Source organism: Electrophorus electricus, chromosome 20 (genome assembly GCF_013358815.1).
Source record: "Electrophorus electricus isolate fEleEle1 chromosome 20, fEleEle1.pri, whole genome shotgun sequence".
Lineage (NCBI taxonomy): Eukaryota > Metazoa > Chordata > Actinopteri > Gymnotiformes > Gymnotidae > Electrophorus > Electrophorus electricus.
Window position 1 is genome coordinate 10,052,708 of NC_049554.1, and position 19,300 is coordinate 10,072,007.

The 19,300-nt window shown below is 36.6% G+C and overlaps 1 protein-coding gene across 1 annotated transcript; it reads right to left on the bottom strand.

Moving 5' to 3' along the window:
* Nucleotides 1-1,320: 1,320 nt before the first annotated feature.
* si:dkeyp-87e7.4 (uncharacterized protein LOC557283 homolog) lies at nucleotides 1,321-18,785 on the bottom strand. The gene is made up of 2 exons (XM_027015284.2): nucleotides 18,706-18,785; nucleotides 1,321-4,770 (listed from the first exon to the last, which is right to left on the bottom strand). Exon 2 carries the CDS (start codon nucleotides 4,736-4,738, stop codon nucleotides 3,686-3,688), a length of 1,053 nt encoding a protein of 350 aa, XP_026871085.1. The 5' UTR covers nucleotides 4,739-4,770; nucleotides 18,706-18,785; the 3' UTR covers nucleotides 1,321-3,685.
* Nucleotides 18,786-19,300: the final 515 nt, after the last annotated feature.

Below are 19,300 nucleotides of genomic sequence, written 5' to 3' on the forward strand. Positions count from 1 at the left end.
CTTTTTTAAACATATCTTGCACGCATAAAAGTATGTTGTGATTATGCGTGAAATTACTACTTTGATATTCAAAGTCTCTACAGAGGGGAAAAACTTATTCAAAGTAGAGCACCAGCAAAATAGTTATCTCGCTCCAGATTAAGAAAAATATGCCATAAAAGCTTTAACTTTTGATGTTTGTTAAAGTTCTATGAAAACAAGCAAAATGTATACCATTTAGACTGCAAAGCCATCTCCTGGTTCAGCACTGCTGAACCCTATTGACGTATTCAAAGATTTATGATGTATAGGAATAATCATTTACATTTAAGGCATTTGGCTGATGCTTTTATCCAAAGCAACTTAGTTATGACTGAGTACAACTTGAGCAATTGAGGGTTAAGGGTCTTGCTCAGGGGCCCAACAGTGGCAACTTGGCAGTGGTGGGGCTTGAACCAGCAACCTTCTGATTACAAGTACCTTAACCACTGAGCTACCAGTCATTCACAAGTCTGCACTGAAATGTACACAATTCACATTGTGAATTTGAAGAAACCAAACATCTGCAGTGTAATATTACCCAAGAGTTTTTCTTGCCCCTTCTTGGATGGTGTTTGCTAAAGTTAACAATGGTAACATTGCCATTGCATTACATGAAACAATAGGATAATTGTTAGTGAGGTGACCATATGCCTTCAAAGAACAAGGATTTCAAGCAGGGTTTCAGATGATCTACTTACTAAATAGGCTATACCTCAACTCAAAATGTAAAACTTCACAATTAGGTTTACTGATCCCCACTGAAGATGAATCTGCTTTAGCAATTGTCATCGTTGTATACAATTTTAAATTTTTCTATGTCTGATCATTTTAATTTCTTCATGTTAAAAATTGCACACTTGTCATTTGCAAAGATTGCACTGCTCTGCTTAAGTTAAACAGGCCATTTCGAGGTATTAAAAAACCCCCCCCCAAATATCCATTACAATAAAAACGTTAAACACCTGACATGGAATTTTCTTTTTCTTGTATTTTAATATGTATATTTTTGATTCATAGCCAATCACAAAAGTAGGATGAAAAAAAAAGGTTTAACCCATGTAAAGATTATACCTACAATGTAAATCCAATGTAATAATAACATTACAATGTAATAATAAAAGCAGCAATATAATTTGATTATTTCATAATTGGAACATTATTGCTGCACAGACTCAAATACCAAGAAAACCTGTTCACATTTTTAAAAGTCCACCAAGAAAAAAAAAATTATATATATATATATATATATATATATATATATATATATATATATATATATATATTAACAAAACTGCATGATCACTGAATTGTAGCCATATCTCCTAAAGGTTTAGTGGATACTGGGCTGAAATAGTTTCTTAACCTCAAATGCTCACAAATTAACAGAGGATATTTTTTAAATCACAATTTTATTATTAACTAAAAAGGTACAACAACAACATTTACAGCTTTCAAAGACACAGATTCAACTGAAATGTGTAGATGGATGATGGGGGTTTTCTGAATATGCTGATTTTAAGCCCAGTGACACTGTGGCAGAATGACATGGCTGTAAAAGATGTTTTCAACAGCAAGCTTGTGACTCCAGGTGCAACATCTCTCAAAACAACCATATAAACATCCCACAAACCAAATAGATATCCAAAGGTATGAGCAATTGATGAATGCTGAATGATGGATCACCTGTACACAAGTAAACTGATTTTTCAAAAAGGTGCAGGATATAATTTTGTAAAAGATCAAAAATGTTTGCTGACATTTACACTGCAAGTCTTGAAAAATGTAGCCATATCTAAAATCCACAAAGCTCTCTCGCTCTCTCTCTCAACTAAGTGGTTTGGGGGGGGGGGAATATAGAACTGCAAAAAGTACATTCAGCCATTTTCAGACTGCAGCGGTAAAATATGTATTATATCCAACATGTCTGCTACCATGATATGGTTACAAACAGTTGTAATGCACACAGACAACCCCCAGGAAAAAAAAGTAAACTGACAATGTATAAACCCAACATTTTGGAGTATGGAGCTGTCATCTACTGATACAGGTGACCGTCCTAGAAGGAACCAGTTTCAAACATCAGAGTCAGAAATTACACAAAGCAAGTAGATACAAAAAGGTCTGATCTCAGGTTTGTTCTGCAGTAAAAACCAGGAAGATGTGTTTGAATGCTAAGGCAGGAATAGCCCCAAGTAATCCGTAGTTAAAGAATGGTAGTGGCTATGGCAACACTGCGAATGTTAAGCACCAAAATATCAGTGTTTGTTCAAAGAAATGTGTTGGATAGAGAAATACTTTCCATTCTGTATGTACTTTTAAATGTGTTCAAAACTAGTAAGGCCTTTTTTGCCCTGTAATCAAATGAATCTAACAAAGTGCTCCCAATCTATGGACATTAAATGGTGCAGGGGATAAGACATTGATCTGCAAAACGAGCTGTAATCAGGCATGCATTTTCCCCAAAGATTTGCTATGCAGTAATCATCTTGGGAAAGCGTGTATGAGGATACCCACTCTACCACATCACATAGTATTTGAGGAACCAAGTCCAGATGGTTTTGTAAATATCATCCCTTCTTCCCCATTCTGTCAACAAAGCTAAAATGTGCTGCTTCTGCTGTCTGCAGAAAACCTACAGGACTGGTAGATGCCAACTAATAAAAGAAAAAAAAAAAAATACAGCAAGATAGAAATAGCAGAGCCATTGTCCAACAACTGGAAATTAATTTGTTTTAATTTGACAGCTAGCTGTAGTAATAGGTTGTCCCGAGTTCCCCAGCAGTATTATTAAAAGCATGTAACAACAATTTAACATAACTGAACATAAAATAATACTTAAACCATAGAGCAAAAAGAGAGAGACCAATAAATTGACAGAACAAGAATTTATATCAGTATCATTTATGTATTCGTCAATGAACTTGCTATGAACTTCCTAAATTAGGAAGGTACACTAAATTACATAAAACATTCACCAATTGTTACTAACAAATCGCAGTTTTACTATGATGTTTTTTACAAAAGGCCTGCAAATTTACAATGCTGTGCTGGACAACAGCCCTGGTTCAAGGGGCAAGACATTCAGAAATCAGCTGCAGGAAAACAAGTGACAGTCGTCACTCTCACCATTTTGTGATGCAAATGTAATCCTCCCCCTGCACCTTTACAAACTAAATACATTTTTTCCGCAGTTCCTGCCTATATACTTATACTTTGGAAAGCAAATGGTGTTTAAATTTATTAAATACCTAAGGATGTTCAAAAATGCTGAAAACATCAAACAAAATAAAAACTTTTAGGGCATCACTTCTCCCAAACGGTATTGAACTGAAGTCACTCTAGAAACGTTTCATTCCTAATTTCTGGTTCTCAGCAGTTCTAAGAAAGATGAAGTGTGTTAGAACACTGCATAGTGATAGAATTGTGATTTAACTTTTAGGTATAATGCAATTCAACTACAAGGATAATATGAAAGCAGGAACACTTATGTAAAAGAAAAGGAAAGTATGATCTCCCTCTTTGGATCACTGATGTCAGTTGCACATGTGAATAATGCATAATTTGGAATAAGACTCCTATCCAGACTGTCATGTTTTGACCCAAGCTATGACACAATGTAAGAAAATCTAACAGTATATATAGATATAAAATTCACTTTTGATTTCTATACAGTGTGTACAAGCGGCTGAATCTGTATCACAGGCGATAAATTAACTTGCAAGATTTTCTGAGCCTCCCTCCTCAGCTCCTCATCAGTGACAGACTCATCTACTTTGATGACTTTCCACTGAAGACCATTTTCATTAAGTCTAGACAAGTCCTGGCCATTACTGAGTGTTGGCTGAGACCAACCTAAACCTTCGTAGTTCATCCTCCTCACTGAATCACTTTCCCCACAGTGTGCACCACTGCTCGTCACATCAGGTTTACCTGATACTGACTGGATCTTTTTGTTAACTTCTTTCAGGCTTATCCCATTCTGACAAACCACTGGGGCAGAATCTCCAATGAGGGCATCATCCACTTTGACTGGACAGGACAAGCCTCTTTTATTGTCCAAAGAAACTGCACTTGATGTTTGATTGCTGTTTTCTGAAGGAGAGTGTGGTATACCAGATAGAGTTGGTGGGCACTGAAGAGTGGGAGCAACTGGACTTTGTGGATCTGCTCCAAAGTGGATTTGCAGCCTTGCAGTATGGCCACCACTCATGCCCTTTATGTTGGTTAATTTCAGGCACTGCTGTGCTTGGACAAAACTATCAGTCGGCACTGGTGTTTTTGACGAAATGGTCTGCTTTAGAGTGTCCACTGAGAGATTGGTCAGTAGAATCTTGGGTTGCTTTTGTAGGATGGCCTTGGCATCTGTACTAAGAAGCAAGCAACTGATGTCCTTGTTCTTCAATGACTTTCGTCCTCGTTTCTTGCTAGATTTCTGCACTCTCTGTATATTACTGCCAGACTCTGATGTGAGAGGCCATGTTGTGCAAGACCTGTATCCATATACATCTTTGCTCCTTAGAACCACAGGCTTAAGACCTTCATCTCTTAACTCCTGAAGAAAGGACACCATTTGCCTCTCAGTGTCAGATAGATCCTGGGATATGGGATTGAAGACCTTCAGGGCCTCCTTGAGGGCAGTCTGGCCAGCTGAAGCAAATCTTGACCAGGAAAGAACTGCCCTCTCCACACCTGGTGCTTCACAATTCATGGTTCCCATCCAAAGATGGGATGCATAAATAATTCAGGTATCTGAAGAAATGAAATATATAAGGTTACTTTTCTGTTAAAAAACAAAAACATTCAAAGCAACATTCTATGCATTCCATTCATTCTTCTCCCAAACAAGTAAATATCTACAATGACAGAACCTGATAAATCTTTTGCCCTCACTTTCTCCAAAAGCCAATTCCCACCCACAATCCAGGCCTTCCTCATCACAATACAAGAAGGTAGGTTTATGATTAAAACAGGGTGTTTCTGGAACATCACATCTTTATGAAATGGCAATCATGCAACACTTTCATACAGAACATGTTCAGAAAAAAGCACCAAATCATTTTCGGTAGGTACACTAAACTAGATACCACTGTTTAATGAACACACACATTCCAACAGTAAAATAATTCAAATTCTCATCACTTCCATTGAGATACAAAAGGTGTCAAATTTCAGTTTGTATAATAATGAATAAATTAATATTTTGAACATATTGGTGGTAATTTCAAAGATTGGAATGCTAAATAAAAAGGAGAGACAATTACCGTACCATTCTGAACACCGTACAAAAATTGGATTGTCTTTGGGTAAATAATTTATTCTGCATAGGTGCCTCAAATGCATGTTATCTTTAATCTGCAATAAAGAATGTACCAGCTATTCTCTTCAATTAACTGGGTCTGCATCATTATTTCTTATTGGATTTATAACTTCCATATCAAAAGAGGGATTTAGGAACCACAAATCAAAAGTTTGGACACACCGGACAAAATGCATGTTTTTAATAGTAAAAAAGGTATTTTAATCTAATGGATTATACTCAATTTTTTCTAAGACCAATATAAATTGGAAAAGGGTGTTAGCCTATATATGAATTCATTTCACACACACTTTCAGTAAATAGTTTTTATTCAGAACTTTAGTTTATTCACTCTACAAGCACACTGCATGCATGAGAAGGTCTTCAAGACTGATGGAAAAGCATCATAGGTGGCTGCCTCATGAAGCTGGTTAAGACAACACCAAGAGTATACAAAGTTCTCATAAAAGCATAGGATAGTTACTTTGAAGAATCTAAAGTCTAAAGGTAGTGAATATTTGTATAAACACAGCATAATCACGTGTGTTAATGGTTTGATACCTTCCCTGTTTTTAAAATGTAAAACATAGAAAAAATAAACAGAGTAGGTGTGTTCAAACTTTTCACTGGTACTTTGTATTTTGGACTCTTGGGAACCGCTCTGTGGTGTAAAATGATGTGGTAAAAGGGGGCATCATTGTTTCCTGCATAATTGTGTGAGAACCTGTCTAATAAAGACCAAAAGGTTTTTCTTCATAGCCTGAGCACAGATATAAATGCCAAGAGTTTTTATATTCTATTATATTTATTTATTTAAGAAGACATGGAAAAAAAATCAAAGTTGTAGTCAAATAAATATTGACAAGTTGATATATGTACTCAATGGATTTTGGATAGATTTCACAACCAATTCAAAGAAAATGTTATCCCCCAATACACTGTCACATACACACACCAACCGCTGCATGAAATGTATAGCTAAGTTATCCCTCATCTCTGGAACTATCTATGCCATGGATGTTGCCTACGTTGTGAACAAATGCAGCAGATCGCAAAATGCCCTTGGTATTACTTGCTTCTTTCTAGCTACCATTAACTACACTGAAATGTGACTAGATATACATTCACTTACTTAAGTATAATGGACATAATGTATGTCATATGTAGCTACAAATGCACATTGCTCTAATGCTTTCTCACACCTCTTGATACAACTTAGATAAGGTATTGTAATAATACTTCAAGCAGGCCAACAACCACAAAATCTACCTTGCATCTCTGTGATTATCAGAAAGTGACATGGACAGGCTACTTGAGAACAAATCAAGCTGATACATACCCATTACTCACTGATTGCCAGCCAACATCAGTTACATTCAAATGTGGGTGTTAAATGGCAAAGTAAGCACAGAATATGCATTCATGTTCTGGCATAATAGCACACCTGTAGCAGGATCAATTCTGCTAGAAGACATGTACAAATGCTTCATATCACAGTACATCCTCAAAACCTCCCATTTAACTTATTACAATAATAGCTCAAGCAAGGACATTCAGACATGAGACCACACATTAAACTAGCCTTCCTCACTACAGCTGTCCCAAAAAGAATTGAGCAAGCCTGTTGGGTGGTCCAGCAATAATTTACTGCATTTGTCTTACAATAATATGACAAAATTGATTTGATGGTAGCATTTGTCACTAGCCATGTTCTAGCAGTACTGCGTTAGATTTGCTTGATAAATTAAAGCCTTCGAATTACTGAGTCAAGAGTAGAAAAAATCTGCTAAAACAGTCCTACTGCTGCAAGTCACCCTCTAACGCATGAAATGTTCATTCAAAAGTCAGAGCTGTTAGGTCAGATTTCAGTTTTTTGAACATCATCTTTATGCATTCATGTCACACAGAGGCTCAAAAAGATATTGGAATGACAAGCTCAATTGTTTTCTGCTGCTAAACCAGTGGTCAAAGGAAAAAAACAAAACTAAGAGCTGGAATCTAAAAGGAAAAACAACAGGAGTTCGTGTTGAGATATAAACATGGCTTGGCTTTTCGGAGTTCCTGATAGCTCTGTGACCCAAAGGGTGGTGAAGCTACAATTTGTTTACAGTACCTTTTGTTTACAATTGGTAATCCTAATTTTTTTTCCCCTGTGGGGGACTAAAAATTCCTTTCAAAAATTTAAAATGCTTTAAAAATATGTTTTTGTATTGTTTCTACTCTTAAAACCATTTTATTTTTCAAAAATGTAGTTTAATATCATGAGAAAATCAAATCATGAATCCAGTATCATGAATCATACCAAATTGTGAGCAGAGTGCAGTTACACTCCTAATGAATACTGAAAAACATTTTCCAAGAATCAAACGGGCGCATCCTGAGGAAGAGCAACAGTCTGGACCAGTTCTTTTAGCAAAACAGAGTTGGAAAATTAAGGCACCACATGGGGAAGCTATTTACTTAAAATGTGATCATTTAAAAACTCTAAATAAATATTGAGAGAATAAGTGAGAGGGTACAAGCAACTGGATGGCTTCGGGCCTCTGACCGAGGTCTGCAGCCACTGACCTGGCAGGACACTGATGTGCTAGAAGCAATGAATAAGGTTCTTAAGGCAATCACAAACCTCACTGATATTCTGTTGGGAGATAATTGTGGAATCATATTGCATTTCCTAACAGTACAGCTTCTGAGCTGAGTGAATCTGAAACAGACATACAGCTAACACAAGACAACCAAACATCCTGTCAGAGGTGTAGTTGAAATATGACTGCCAGTAGATCAAGACTGTTATCCATTAGAACATTCCTGGATCCCCAATTTTGCGGTGAAATTTGGTGTTGTGCCATCTCCAATACAAATTAAACACACCTGGCCTTAATGGCAAGACCTGCATGCAGTGTGCACAAAAGCATCCCATCTTTGCACGTTTTCACAGTTGGCAATGTTGTTAGCCCCTCACACTCTTTGCAAGAATGTGTAAATGTGCTGTAATAATTTTGTTAGTGTTGTACTTTTTGCTCAGTGGCCTTTGTTAATTTTTCAGCATATTCCACGATAAATGGCCTCCTATAAAGACCATATAGTTGTGTTGTGTTTTATTTATTGCTTGGAGTTTAAAATGTAAAGCTGGCAAATACCATTATGCTTTAAACTGTGTTTGGGCTAATTTAATTTTATTCTGTTTATTAACCTCTACAAGGTTTTCAAAGTTCATAATTTGAAGTTCATAATTTATTCTGATAAATACAAATACAATAAGTACTTTGCTGTAGTTTAAAAAAAAAAAGCTTTCTGGCATGACCGGCTGATAATTATAGCTGTGTGTTTTTTATCTGAACCAGTCTGTTTTGTTAAAACATTAAAATTTTGCTTTAGCAGTGTTGCTTTTTCAGTCTCCCACTTAGATGCAGCAGATCACTTACATAACTGCTGCTAGAAAAACATTAAATGAAAAACAGACAAAAAGCCCTGTAACCATCACATGGGATACAGTTACTGAATTTACAACATGACAATAGTTTATTGCAATGATTCTTGAGAGGATAATTATTTGCCTAAATGTATTCTCTCACAGGCCTATACAATATGTGATGAATTCATAAAATGATAATGAAAGATTTACTTAATTAAATCTATGAATAGAGAGTAAAATCTGCTTAAGTGTAATGTTTATCGGCATGTTTCTGTGACCCCATGCGCTCAGCTATGCTACAAGGTGTGGGGCTTCTTGGCTAGTGTGTGATGACCCATAACTCAGCAGTGGGGAATGCCAGTCCAGTGGGAGCTGGAACCCTGCACAGTTTAAACAATGTGTGACAACCTAGAGCTCAGTGGTGGGGAACCCCAGTTCTGAGGGGGCATGCAGGAGTCCTGCACAATCTCTTTCCAACTCAGACAAATCAGATTCAACTCAGAACTTCATTGGGGTTTGTGTATTAACGCAGGAAAATCTACAAACTGCTGTCTTCGGTTTTCCCACAATATGACCTCCGGTGGAGAACAGTGTTTATTTGTCACCGAGTTCTGTTACGAATAATGGATGACAAGCAGGATTCGACATAAGCAATGGCCCAATGGCCTGGGGGCAAAAAAAAAGTATGTTGGGCAATGATTGCCAGTGTTGTCAATTCACCTGTGATGCTAACTGGCTGAATTAGTTTCCCAAAAATTACAAATTTCACAGACTTTCAAGGCATTTGTTAAAACAACTACATAGTTAGCTAGGACTGTAAAGTAGCATCACCAGGCTAGCCTGCAATGCTAAGCCAACAGCCTACCTTAATCACTGAATGGAGCCTAAATCCGCCATTTTCACTGACTGTGCATGTTGAATCATTGTTGACGATTGGTATTGAAAGAAAGTTTTCTGATTGTTTAGTCTGAATTTGACTCAAAATGAGAGAGTTAAAATGCATAAAGTGTTATGTCATATTTAGGCTTGATCTACTGAGGCAGTGTGCTAACATTGTATTTTCCGTGTAGCCAAATATAGTTTTGTTGTGCTAACTATCTAAAAAACAGGTGGAACATGTCATTAATTTGACATTACCATATGAAACTTTATGGAAGAAAGGAGCTCAAACAGAGGTGGGAGTGATTCAACATGAGTATACTCATTATAAAAAGTTAAACCTTTGGGAAGCAGTGTCTTGAGTTTTTTTTTTGGGGGGGGGTTGGTTTGCATAGGCACAGAACGTACATGTGTGGTGTTCATCAGCTGTTGTCTGTTTGGTGTGTGTGTGGAAATATACACAGGCCAATGACAGGCAACAGTGAGCTGAGGGAAGGCAAACATCTGTCGCGGGCAGTTGCATTAGTTCTTCAATGTTGTTTCTGTGTGTCCCTAGACATAGGCTTCGTTCTCCCTCACTGAGATAAAAATACTTTTGACATTTGGCTCTCTCCACGTCACAGTTCTTGAGAGGCAGCACCTTGCTAACGTTAATTTAGCAAGATGACGAAGCCTCAAACAACTTCCAAAACATAATGATGCTTGTAATTCCAACAAAAAGGCTGTAAAAACCAGGAATGTTGGTGCCTATTAAATTTAAATTCACATCAGATTCAAAAGGTGAACTTGTGCAGGTCAAAAATGCATTAAAATGTGATGTTCTCAGTTATCACTTCATAGCAACAGGGGAAAAAAAGTGATGAGCGCTGACATTTAACTATGCATTGTCCAGTTAAATTTTTGCCCTCACAACAGCCAGAGAACAGCCAATTTTTCCACTGATAAGAGATGGGTCCAATCTGATAATATATCAGTATCAGGTACGATACTGATGTCATTCACTCATCGGATATCGGACGGCCAGGGCCGATCCACTTACCGATCCAGATTCCAACATCCACATCTTGCTCTGGACCATGAACCCACTGTAACTTAACAATGTAACATAAGACAGGTCACCAATACAGATTTCATTACACAGCTTAGCATGAACTCATGGCAACTTCAATCAGTAACTAAAGGGGCAAATAACAGCTGTTTGTTTTACTAAAATGTTCAACGTACAAATGGTGTCATCCAGCTAGCAGCGCAATTAGAAGACTTTAAACCCATAGGCTATACAACTGATATTTGGACCTCAGATGTGAGCCCAATGTCTCTCCTAAGTCTCATTGTACACTGGGTGAACTCAAACATATGCAGTAGTGCATATGCATGGTGCTTCAAGTGAAAATGCGTAGGGGTCACACACCAGTACTTCAACTGCAGGATCCATTACCGATATGCTTAGGGACTGGAAGATCTCACTGGCTAAAGTGCACGTAAAGGCGGATATGGAAGACATGACAGTCCCTAGCTTGGGTTGTTGCTTATAAACTGCAGCTCCTTGTGCATAAGGGGCTTATTTCACAACGCAGCAATGTTAGCGAAAAAGATCGTGGGACATTTTAAAAGACTCAACTTGCACAGTCTTGCTTGGAAAAAATCCAAACTGATCTGAAAGTGCCAACAAATGGTCTACATCAAGACATTCAAAAATGTCCTTCTATATGATTCACAAGCTCTCTGTGCCTGTGCTGCAGATCACACCCTTCCTGTATCACTGTCAGCGAATGAGTGGGCATTTAAGAAACAAAAATTGAGTGTTGGAGCCCTTTGAGGGGTTAACCCGGAACATCAGCTCAGCAACCTCCACTACAGCCAATGTAATGCCAGCCATTACAGTCTTAAAACGTCTGCTTTCCAAGAATAGTGCTGACAGCGGCATCAAAAAAAGAAAAGAAAAGTACACTCCTGCAAGTTGTTAGCAAACCATTTAGCAGCATCAAAGGTAATCCCTTATATTCAGCTGCAACTTTACTCGACCCTCCAAAGACAGGTGGGAGATTTTTGTTACTAAAATAAAAATTAATTATTAATGCTCTTGTGTTGGCTACATTTTAAATGGCAAACATATTTAAAAGAACTAACAATTCTTCATAGCAAAAGCCCTTTCCAATACTGGGGGAACAGCACATTCTCAAAGTTCAGAGTTGTTGTTTTGTTGTTTTACAGTGGCTGCTGTTGCACAAACTTATTGCCCTACTTGTTTCTCTTCAGATTTAGGAAGCAGATATACATTTTTTACTGACTTGAAACTTTTTTTTTGATAGTGAACATGTTTTTTTAACTGCAGTTTTGCACTTTATTTTAAAGGCATACATAGTTGTTACTGCTACAATTTTTCTATTACTTGAACCATTGAATTCATGCACACAGGCTTATTGTTTTAAACCTTTGAAGATTTTTTAAAAATATATACTTCAGACATTTCTCTTCAGTTTTGCACTTTATTTTAAAGATTTAATTTTGAATCCTTTCACTGTTGTTGCTGCAATTGTAATAATACTTGACCTGTTTAGATGCAGTCAAGCTTATTGCTGTGTTATGGGTTAAAAAACCAGAAAGGCCTTTGATATTTATATTTCAAATATTTGATATTTAAGATTATTGCATTTCAAATACTTAATTTTAATGAAAATATTACAACTGTTGCTGCTACCTATTATGTGAAGTGTAACAAATTTCTTTGGAAGGCATTTAAATTCAATGCATTTGTGTGCATGTTTGGTCTTCTAAGTGCTGTGTGGTTTAATTCAGTCTTGGTGTAACCATGAATACAATACCAATAAAAATAATGATAATATTAAAGTAAATAGACCTTTTGTATTGGACTCTGTATTGGCATCAGCAAATGGAATCAGTTCGAAGCTGAAAATCTGGATCGGACCATCACTACCACTGACATTGGTTACTTTATAGTGCAATAAAAAGCTAGTCAGACTAGGACAATTTTAAAATTGCATGATGCTGATCTCTCAGATTTCTTGCCATTTTTTTGCTTCAATGTTCCAGGCCAATCAAAACATGTCATGCTTAATGCTCTGGTATTAACGAGAAAAGAAACACTTGCTTTTCAATTGTGAATGACCAACTATGTTGACTAAATTAATGTACACAACCTTTATCTGGGAGTATTTGGTTCACAGAAAAGCCAATCTCTGGGAGAGATATATGATCACCTCCACATTCCCATAGCTAGATGAAAAAGCAAGAAAGCTAAAGCCCTGTAGATAAAGTACAAGAGCTTCACCACCACAGGCATTATTCTTCAATACAGTATGCTTTATATTTTGGGATGATGCAATAGAGCCATGTGGATATTTAGCATTCTTATTTGGCTACTCCTGCAAGGCTATTCTATTTTGAGCTCATGATAATGCAGGGATTTCTACCCAATCATTTCATAAGCCTGACAGCCCACCAAATATTTTTGCCCACTCTCAAAGAAATGGGCATGAGGTAATTAATCATTTAAACATATTGCCAATCTATTAATTGTGATTAATTATATACAATAGGCTGAGCTGTTCGTTTCAGTTTAAAATAAAAATAATTACTACAAAGGAAAGCTTGTGAATAAACTTTCGCTTGACTTCTATATACACTGTTGTATATACAATAGACGGTATGTCACTGTTGACTTCCATTGTGAATTTTTGAAGTCACCAAGCTTCCAAACATGGGAGCTGCCATGTTGGGTGCACTTGCTCAGCAGATGAAAACTGAAGCCAGAGCATATGCATTAGAGATTGTTGGCAGGACAGCATCTCCACCCAAACCCTGGCTGCATTTGTTAATGTACATACCCTCCCTCTCTCTCAATGCCAGGAGCAACACAACAACAAAAGGATATGTTCTTATATAATAGCTTGTGATCCCTGATAGTCCATAATCAGTAAACATTTGCCTTCTTTTCTATCAACCGTGTTCTGGAAAGAAAATTTCTTCAGCACAAAATTCAAATCCTAAACCATAGCTTCCATATTCAGTCCTAGATGAGATATTTAATAGATCACCTATTATTTTTCTTTTAGCTAATTACAAGATATTTTGCACATTTTTAAAATGTAATGTGACAAAAGGAACAACATTTTAATAGTCAACCCTAAGTAAAGTTTGATGTGAAGTGCTTTAGCTACATTTCGCCAAACTAGCTAGCTAACAAAGTAGCTTAATATAGCATACATCATCAAGTCCACTGCCTGTGCATTCACATTTGACTGTCAGTATTAGGTGTCAAACACAGCCAAATGCTGTCAATTCCCTCAGCGCCACACTTCTATAAGAAGAAAGATGACAAGAAAGATACTGGGAGAAATATAAATATGAGGGAACCTTATAGAATTGACTGAACACAAATGCCCCCAAAAAACTCAAAGATTTGTCATGTGAAATTTCTTTTTCAAATTTGAAGTTTGCTGTCTGAGCTGTTCACTTACAAGGGAATGGGCAGGGTTAAAAATATTTAAATGTAGCCAGGCACTAGAGAGTATCAGACACCTAGTGGCTTCCTTTTCACCTGCTGTTGTCCAGTCCACTTGTATGTACGTACGTACATAATCTATGCTTAAATCAGTTAAGACCTTTGGGGAAAACTTTTCACTTTGATCTGGCTACTGCAGAAAAACCACCAAATTGTCCCTAAGCACCAGCAGCTTCAGGGGGCTTTAGACAAATAAGCTAATGTGCAAAATCTGATGACTGCAACTTGAAACACACAGAAGCAATTTTTTTTCTAGAATACAGGCATAGAAGTAAATAAAGATATATGCAGAACAAAATATTTTCAAACATTATACTTTATTATTGTTATAACCTAACCTCATTATTATAAAACCTTTTAACAAACCCTGGTATACAAATGGCTTTATGAGGCCTTCCTTGTTGAAAACATTCATTGCAAGTTCTACCATATGACATTGCCCACAGGGAGGGGTTTGTTTGCCTCACCTCACAGAAATTGGTACTGGTCACTTGTTGCCATTCCTGACCCAAATAACATGATTAGACCAAGTCTCTCTGAGGAGAAAAAGAAATCTAATGGTATGTCATCAACTCTTTGCTGGAGGAGAGCAGCATTGAAGTTTTCACCTGATGCATAGCATATCTAGGCTTTGGCAAGCTTTCCCACCCTGAGATAATAGCAACCACGTGGTTCACTTTTTCTAACAACTTGTTAAATAATAAAGTATTTATAAGCATAAACTAACATCCCACCACTTTGAAAGCAACATCATGAAAACATGGATAATGCTAGAAAACTGTAATTGAACTATGCTGGCCACTGTAGATCTAGGAGGCAAACTTTGTGATGATGGGCAGGAATGGAATGTAGATCCAAAGAGTAAACAAACAAACAAACAAAAAAAATTGTTACACTGTTGTTGTATTCACCTACTTAACCACTAGATGTGGTGTTTGTTTAATCTTAACCAATTCAACATTAAGTGATAGAATGTATAATACTGTTTCACAAGGCAATTTGTAATGGGTTTCTACAGGCATTACCAAGTGTCCTCAAAGCTGTCCAAGCTTTTCAAAATACAAATATCTACAATTCAAGACAAGAAAATACTCGTTTTTTGGCATGCACACTTTAACTGCCTAAGAAACACAGCATTAGGCCCACTGTCAAATGTCCAAGTCAACATGGAATGGAAATGTTTTTTGCCCCCTCTCTTATAGCCAGTGTCATACGAAGTATGAGTCATAGTGACAAATCATTTAACTAGCAAAACTGTTCTTTCTCAGTAACCTTTAATCAAAGTGCAGTGGCCACCTCTAAAAGACTTCTGATGTTTTATTATGTCATCATGGACTAAAGCAGACTAGGAGCCATTCTCCCTGCTGTAATCACCTTCACTGCATAAGAGTACCGATGCTATGTTTCTAACTCCTAACTAGGACTGAGATATAACTATAAACATTGTGTGACCAAAAAATTTACATTGTTTCAGGTTATGTGCCATCATATTTCATTGTGGAAAATGCTCGTTATTTACAATATTTTTCATTATTTGGATGCTTTGGCCTACAACTACACTCAGAATAAATGGAAACTATAATGACACTGGGAAATATACAAAGATACAAAAGTGGCATTGCGAGAGCTCATGGATGGTAAAGCAACGTAGCTCAACCTTATTCTGCACCCACGCCCCCTAGCGAGCCCATTCTGACATAATAAATCAATCACTCGATAGCATCAAATATTCTCAAAATAGTCCATCCATCCAGATAAAATTTCTTAGAACTAGCATAACTACCTGTATACCAGTTCAGATGCCTACATTGTGCTATATGGATGATTTCAGATATTTAAACTTGGTGTAGAAGTAAAAAATGAGTTTAGTTCTTTCCATGTGGCCTTTTTAAACAATCTATTCTTTAAATAATCTACTCTTTATTGAATTTACAGAAAACCTGCATTATATTGTGACATGTATAATCTCAATATAAATGTCCTATATCGGGATATGATATTTTGGTCATCTCATACCCCTACATTTTCACAGATCCTAATCAGACTTAATTATTCAGCTACTCCCCTAGGAACTTCTGGGCCACAATGGAATGCTTCTTGGGCAACTAGCAGAGCAGGGCTCGCTATCTAACTGGCTCTAAGCAACTCTGTCAGTCATTATGTTCACCACAGAAGAGCTCAAGAACATCACATTCTGCTGTAATAAATGTAGTTCCTGGTTTAGGCAATGCCCAGAGCTAAAAGCTATCGAGAGAGTGTGAAGAGAATGAGGAAGGCAGTACCATTATCAACTTAACACTGATCTAACAGCTATACACCAAGTTTCAATCACTTGGGATCACTTACACTGGATCATTTGTGTATAACCATTAAACAAAACAAAAAGAAAAATAAATAAATAATAAAAAGAAATTTCACAAGAGGTTAGTATGTAGCCATTGTCCATCTAAAGATAAAATGCAGTCATAAAAGGGCCTGCTTGAAAGTCAAGGCAGTATAACAATCTCTAAAGGGTATAATTACATATGCCACACAAAGTTTTTAATTCACGTTACCTACAGATATAGGTGTCAGTCACACACTTTAGTGGTTTCTAACACCCACAACACAATATTGCACTGACAAGACTGACCTAAAGAAAGTGACTACAACAAATTCAGAAACCAACTGGACCACAAAAAGCCATCATTACATTTACAACATAGCTACTAATAATCTCTTTCCACAGAAAATATGGTGGTAATTAATACAGACATGTACAACATACCAGAAGTATATGAACCATTGGTAAAAGCTGAGTGAGTGTGTACTGTTCCGCTTCTGACAAGCAAGTGTTGACCAAAATATCTACTATACAGGTCAACTACAATTCAACTAAATGAATAAACCCAATAAATATACTAATCTATGAGAAATATCTACACTTTAACCAAACACTGACACTCCAATCACATTCCCACTACAAATGTAGCTATATATTTGGAGGGAAAATAATCACAAATACAACAAGTAGCATGCCCACTTTTATTCTGCAATTATGACTCACTTTTGTATGTCAGAATATAGTTCAAACAATTTTATACTGTGTAGTAAATACATCTTGACTAGACCATGTTAACACTTAAGTGAGTTGTGAATGAATCAACTTGTAAACCTAACTGCTTAGTCATTGCCATGAGATGTCAGTAAGAACAAAAAGTTCAGCGAGGATGTGGGGCTCAGGCAAAGCTTGTCTATAATACATAGAATTTGCATCATTTACGTCAGGCCACTGCATCATAATTAATTTGCATGCAGTTGAGAAAAACTCAATTTGATTTGTCACTTGCTGCTGAATTGCTAAATCTCAGCTATAAATTGCCTGTTCTTATAAGAAATTAACAAGCACCTGTTGCTTTGTTGCCTGGCAACGTGAATGTACAGTAAGTGTATAGTTTTCTGGTCATCTCAATAAACATAAGATAACATTGTTTCAGCACTCTACAATGACAATAAGCAAAAAACCCAAAAATATACCAAAATAAAATATAGCTCAAAAAACAATGTACCACAAAATAAGCGATACAATGTATAAAACAGAAATCAACAGAAAACCATTCTTACAACTGAAATACTTTAAAACTATGTTGTAAAAATGCCTATAACACATTTTGCCATTTGTGGCACACCATCTTGCCATTTGTTACACACTGGGCGTGGCTAAGAGTCAGCATACGCATATTTAAGTTAAGACTCAATCATGGGAGGGGAAGTAAAGTGTAAAAACACAGAAGAAAGAACTAAAAAACAAAAGTTAGAGTTTACATTTTAATACTATTTTGTCTAATTTTCTGAATGAGAAAACTCTGGGTTTGCTTTACATTTCTGAACTGGTAGGTAATTTATCAGATTTCTAAATCTACGTAAGGCCAGTCTAAGGACCGAAGCGCCTACTAGCGTTAGCTAGCTAGAAATAGCTAACCTAGCTAGTTAACTAGCTACATTCAAATTAAGATAGTAGCAAGCTAGCTAGCTTCTACGCGTACTACAAAGAACAGTATAGCTAATGAAAACCGTATGACCACTTCATACTAAATTACTGTATCGTGTAACAACATTATTCGGTGACACCGTATATATTTCGTGTAAAATTCGTAACGAACTACCAATTTAGAGGATAGATAAGCCTAGTTTATACAGATATCAGATATTCGCTGACGAGTGCCACGACCTGGCGAGGCAACCCAACACAATAGAGAATATGTGGAAACGACACTTTAGCTATAAGGAAGGGATGTCAAGACCTTTTTATTTGTCCTACGGAGTATTTACTTCTAGATTATGTTCGGCTCATATAGCAACATTATATTAAATTGCGAAATCCATTCGTTCTAATGTCGTTTAACTTAAGCAACTAGCTAACGTTATCTAACGACAAGAAGCTGAATCTTTGTTGGATCTACGTTAGCAATTCCTGTAACTCTATACATCCGAATTAAGCGAAGCGTTTTATAGACATCGTATTTCCACAACACATCGTGACCAACAAATTCGCTGTAAAATGTTTAAAAAGTCACTTGAGAACCGTACCTTTAGAGTCCAAAACGCATCAAACGCACTTAACGGAGCTTTCCGACATGAAACAAAAATGGCTGCTCCGTTTCAGTGAGGGGAGTTTTGGAGTGGCTGGTTGTGAGGGAAGGCGGAGCAGTCGGTTACGTCGTTGAAATTAGTAATATCTAGTTAGCTAACCTAGCTAGAACACTTTTTAACAGAGCATGCATAGCCATTTTAATTGTAAATATGCAGTCAGCATTTGATAATTTTTTGCCTTTTTGGATGTCTCCCAATAAACCAAAATTTAAAAATAACATGATCATGATTACATAGGATGTATGTACCCTTAAAGTAAAATGTCAGCGTGTCTGAGATCAACAAGATTTCTCAATTAGTTTCAGTTGTTTTGTATAACGTATTATTTATGATGTTATTAAGTGGGGCACGTTTGTCTTTGATCACATGATCAATTTTTAACAATTAAGAGATTTTCATTTAAAACAGCTAAAATATCATATTACAGACAAAATATATATTTTTAAGTACATTGACAAAAATACTATGCTGGCTGGGTGTTATGGCAATAAATGTAATACAGCTCTGGAAAAAATAAGAGACCACTCCAATT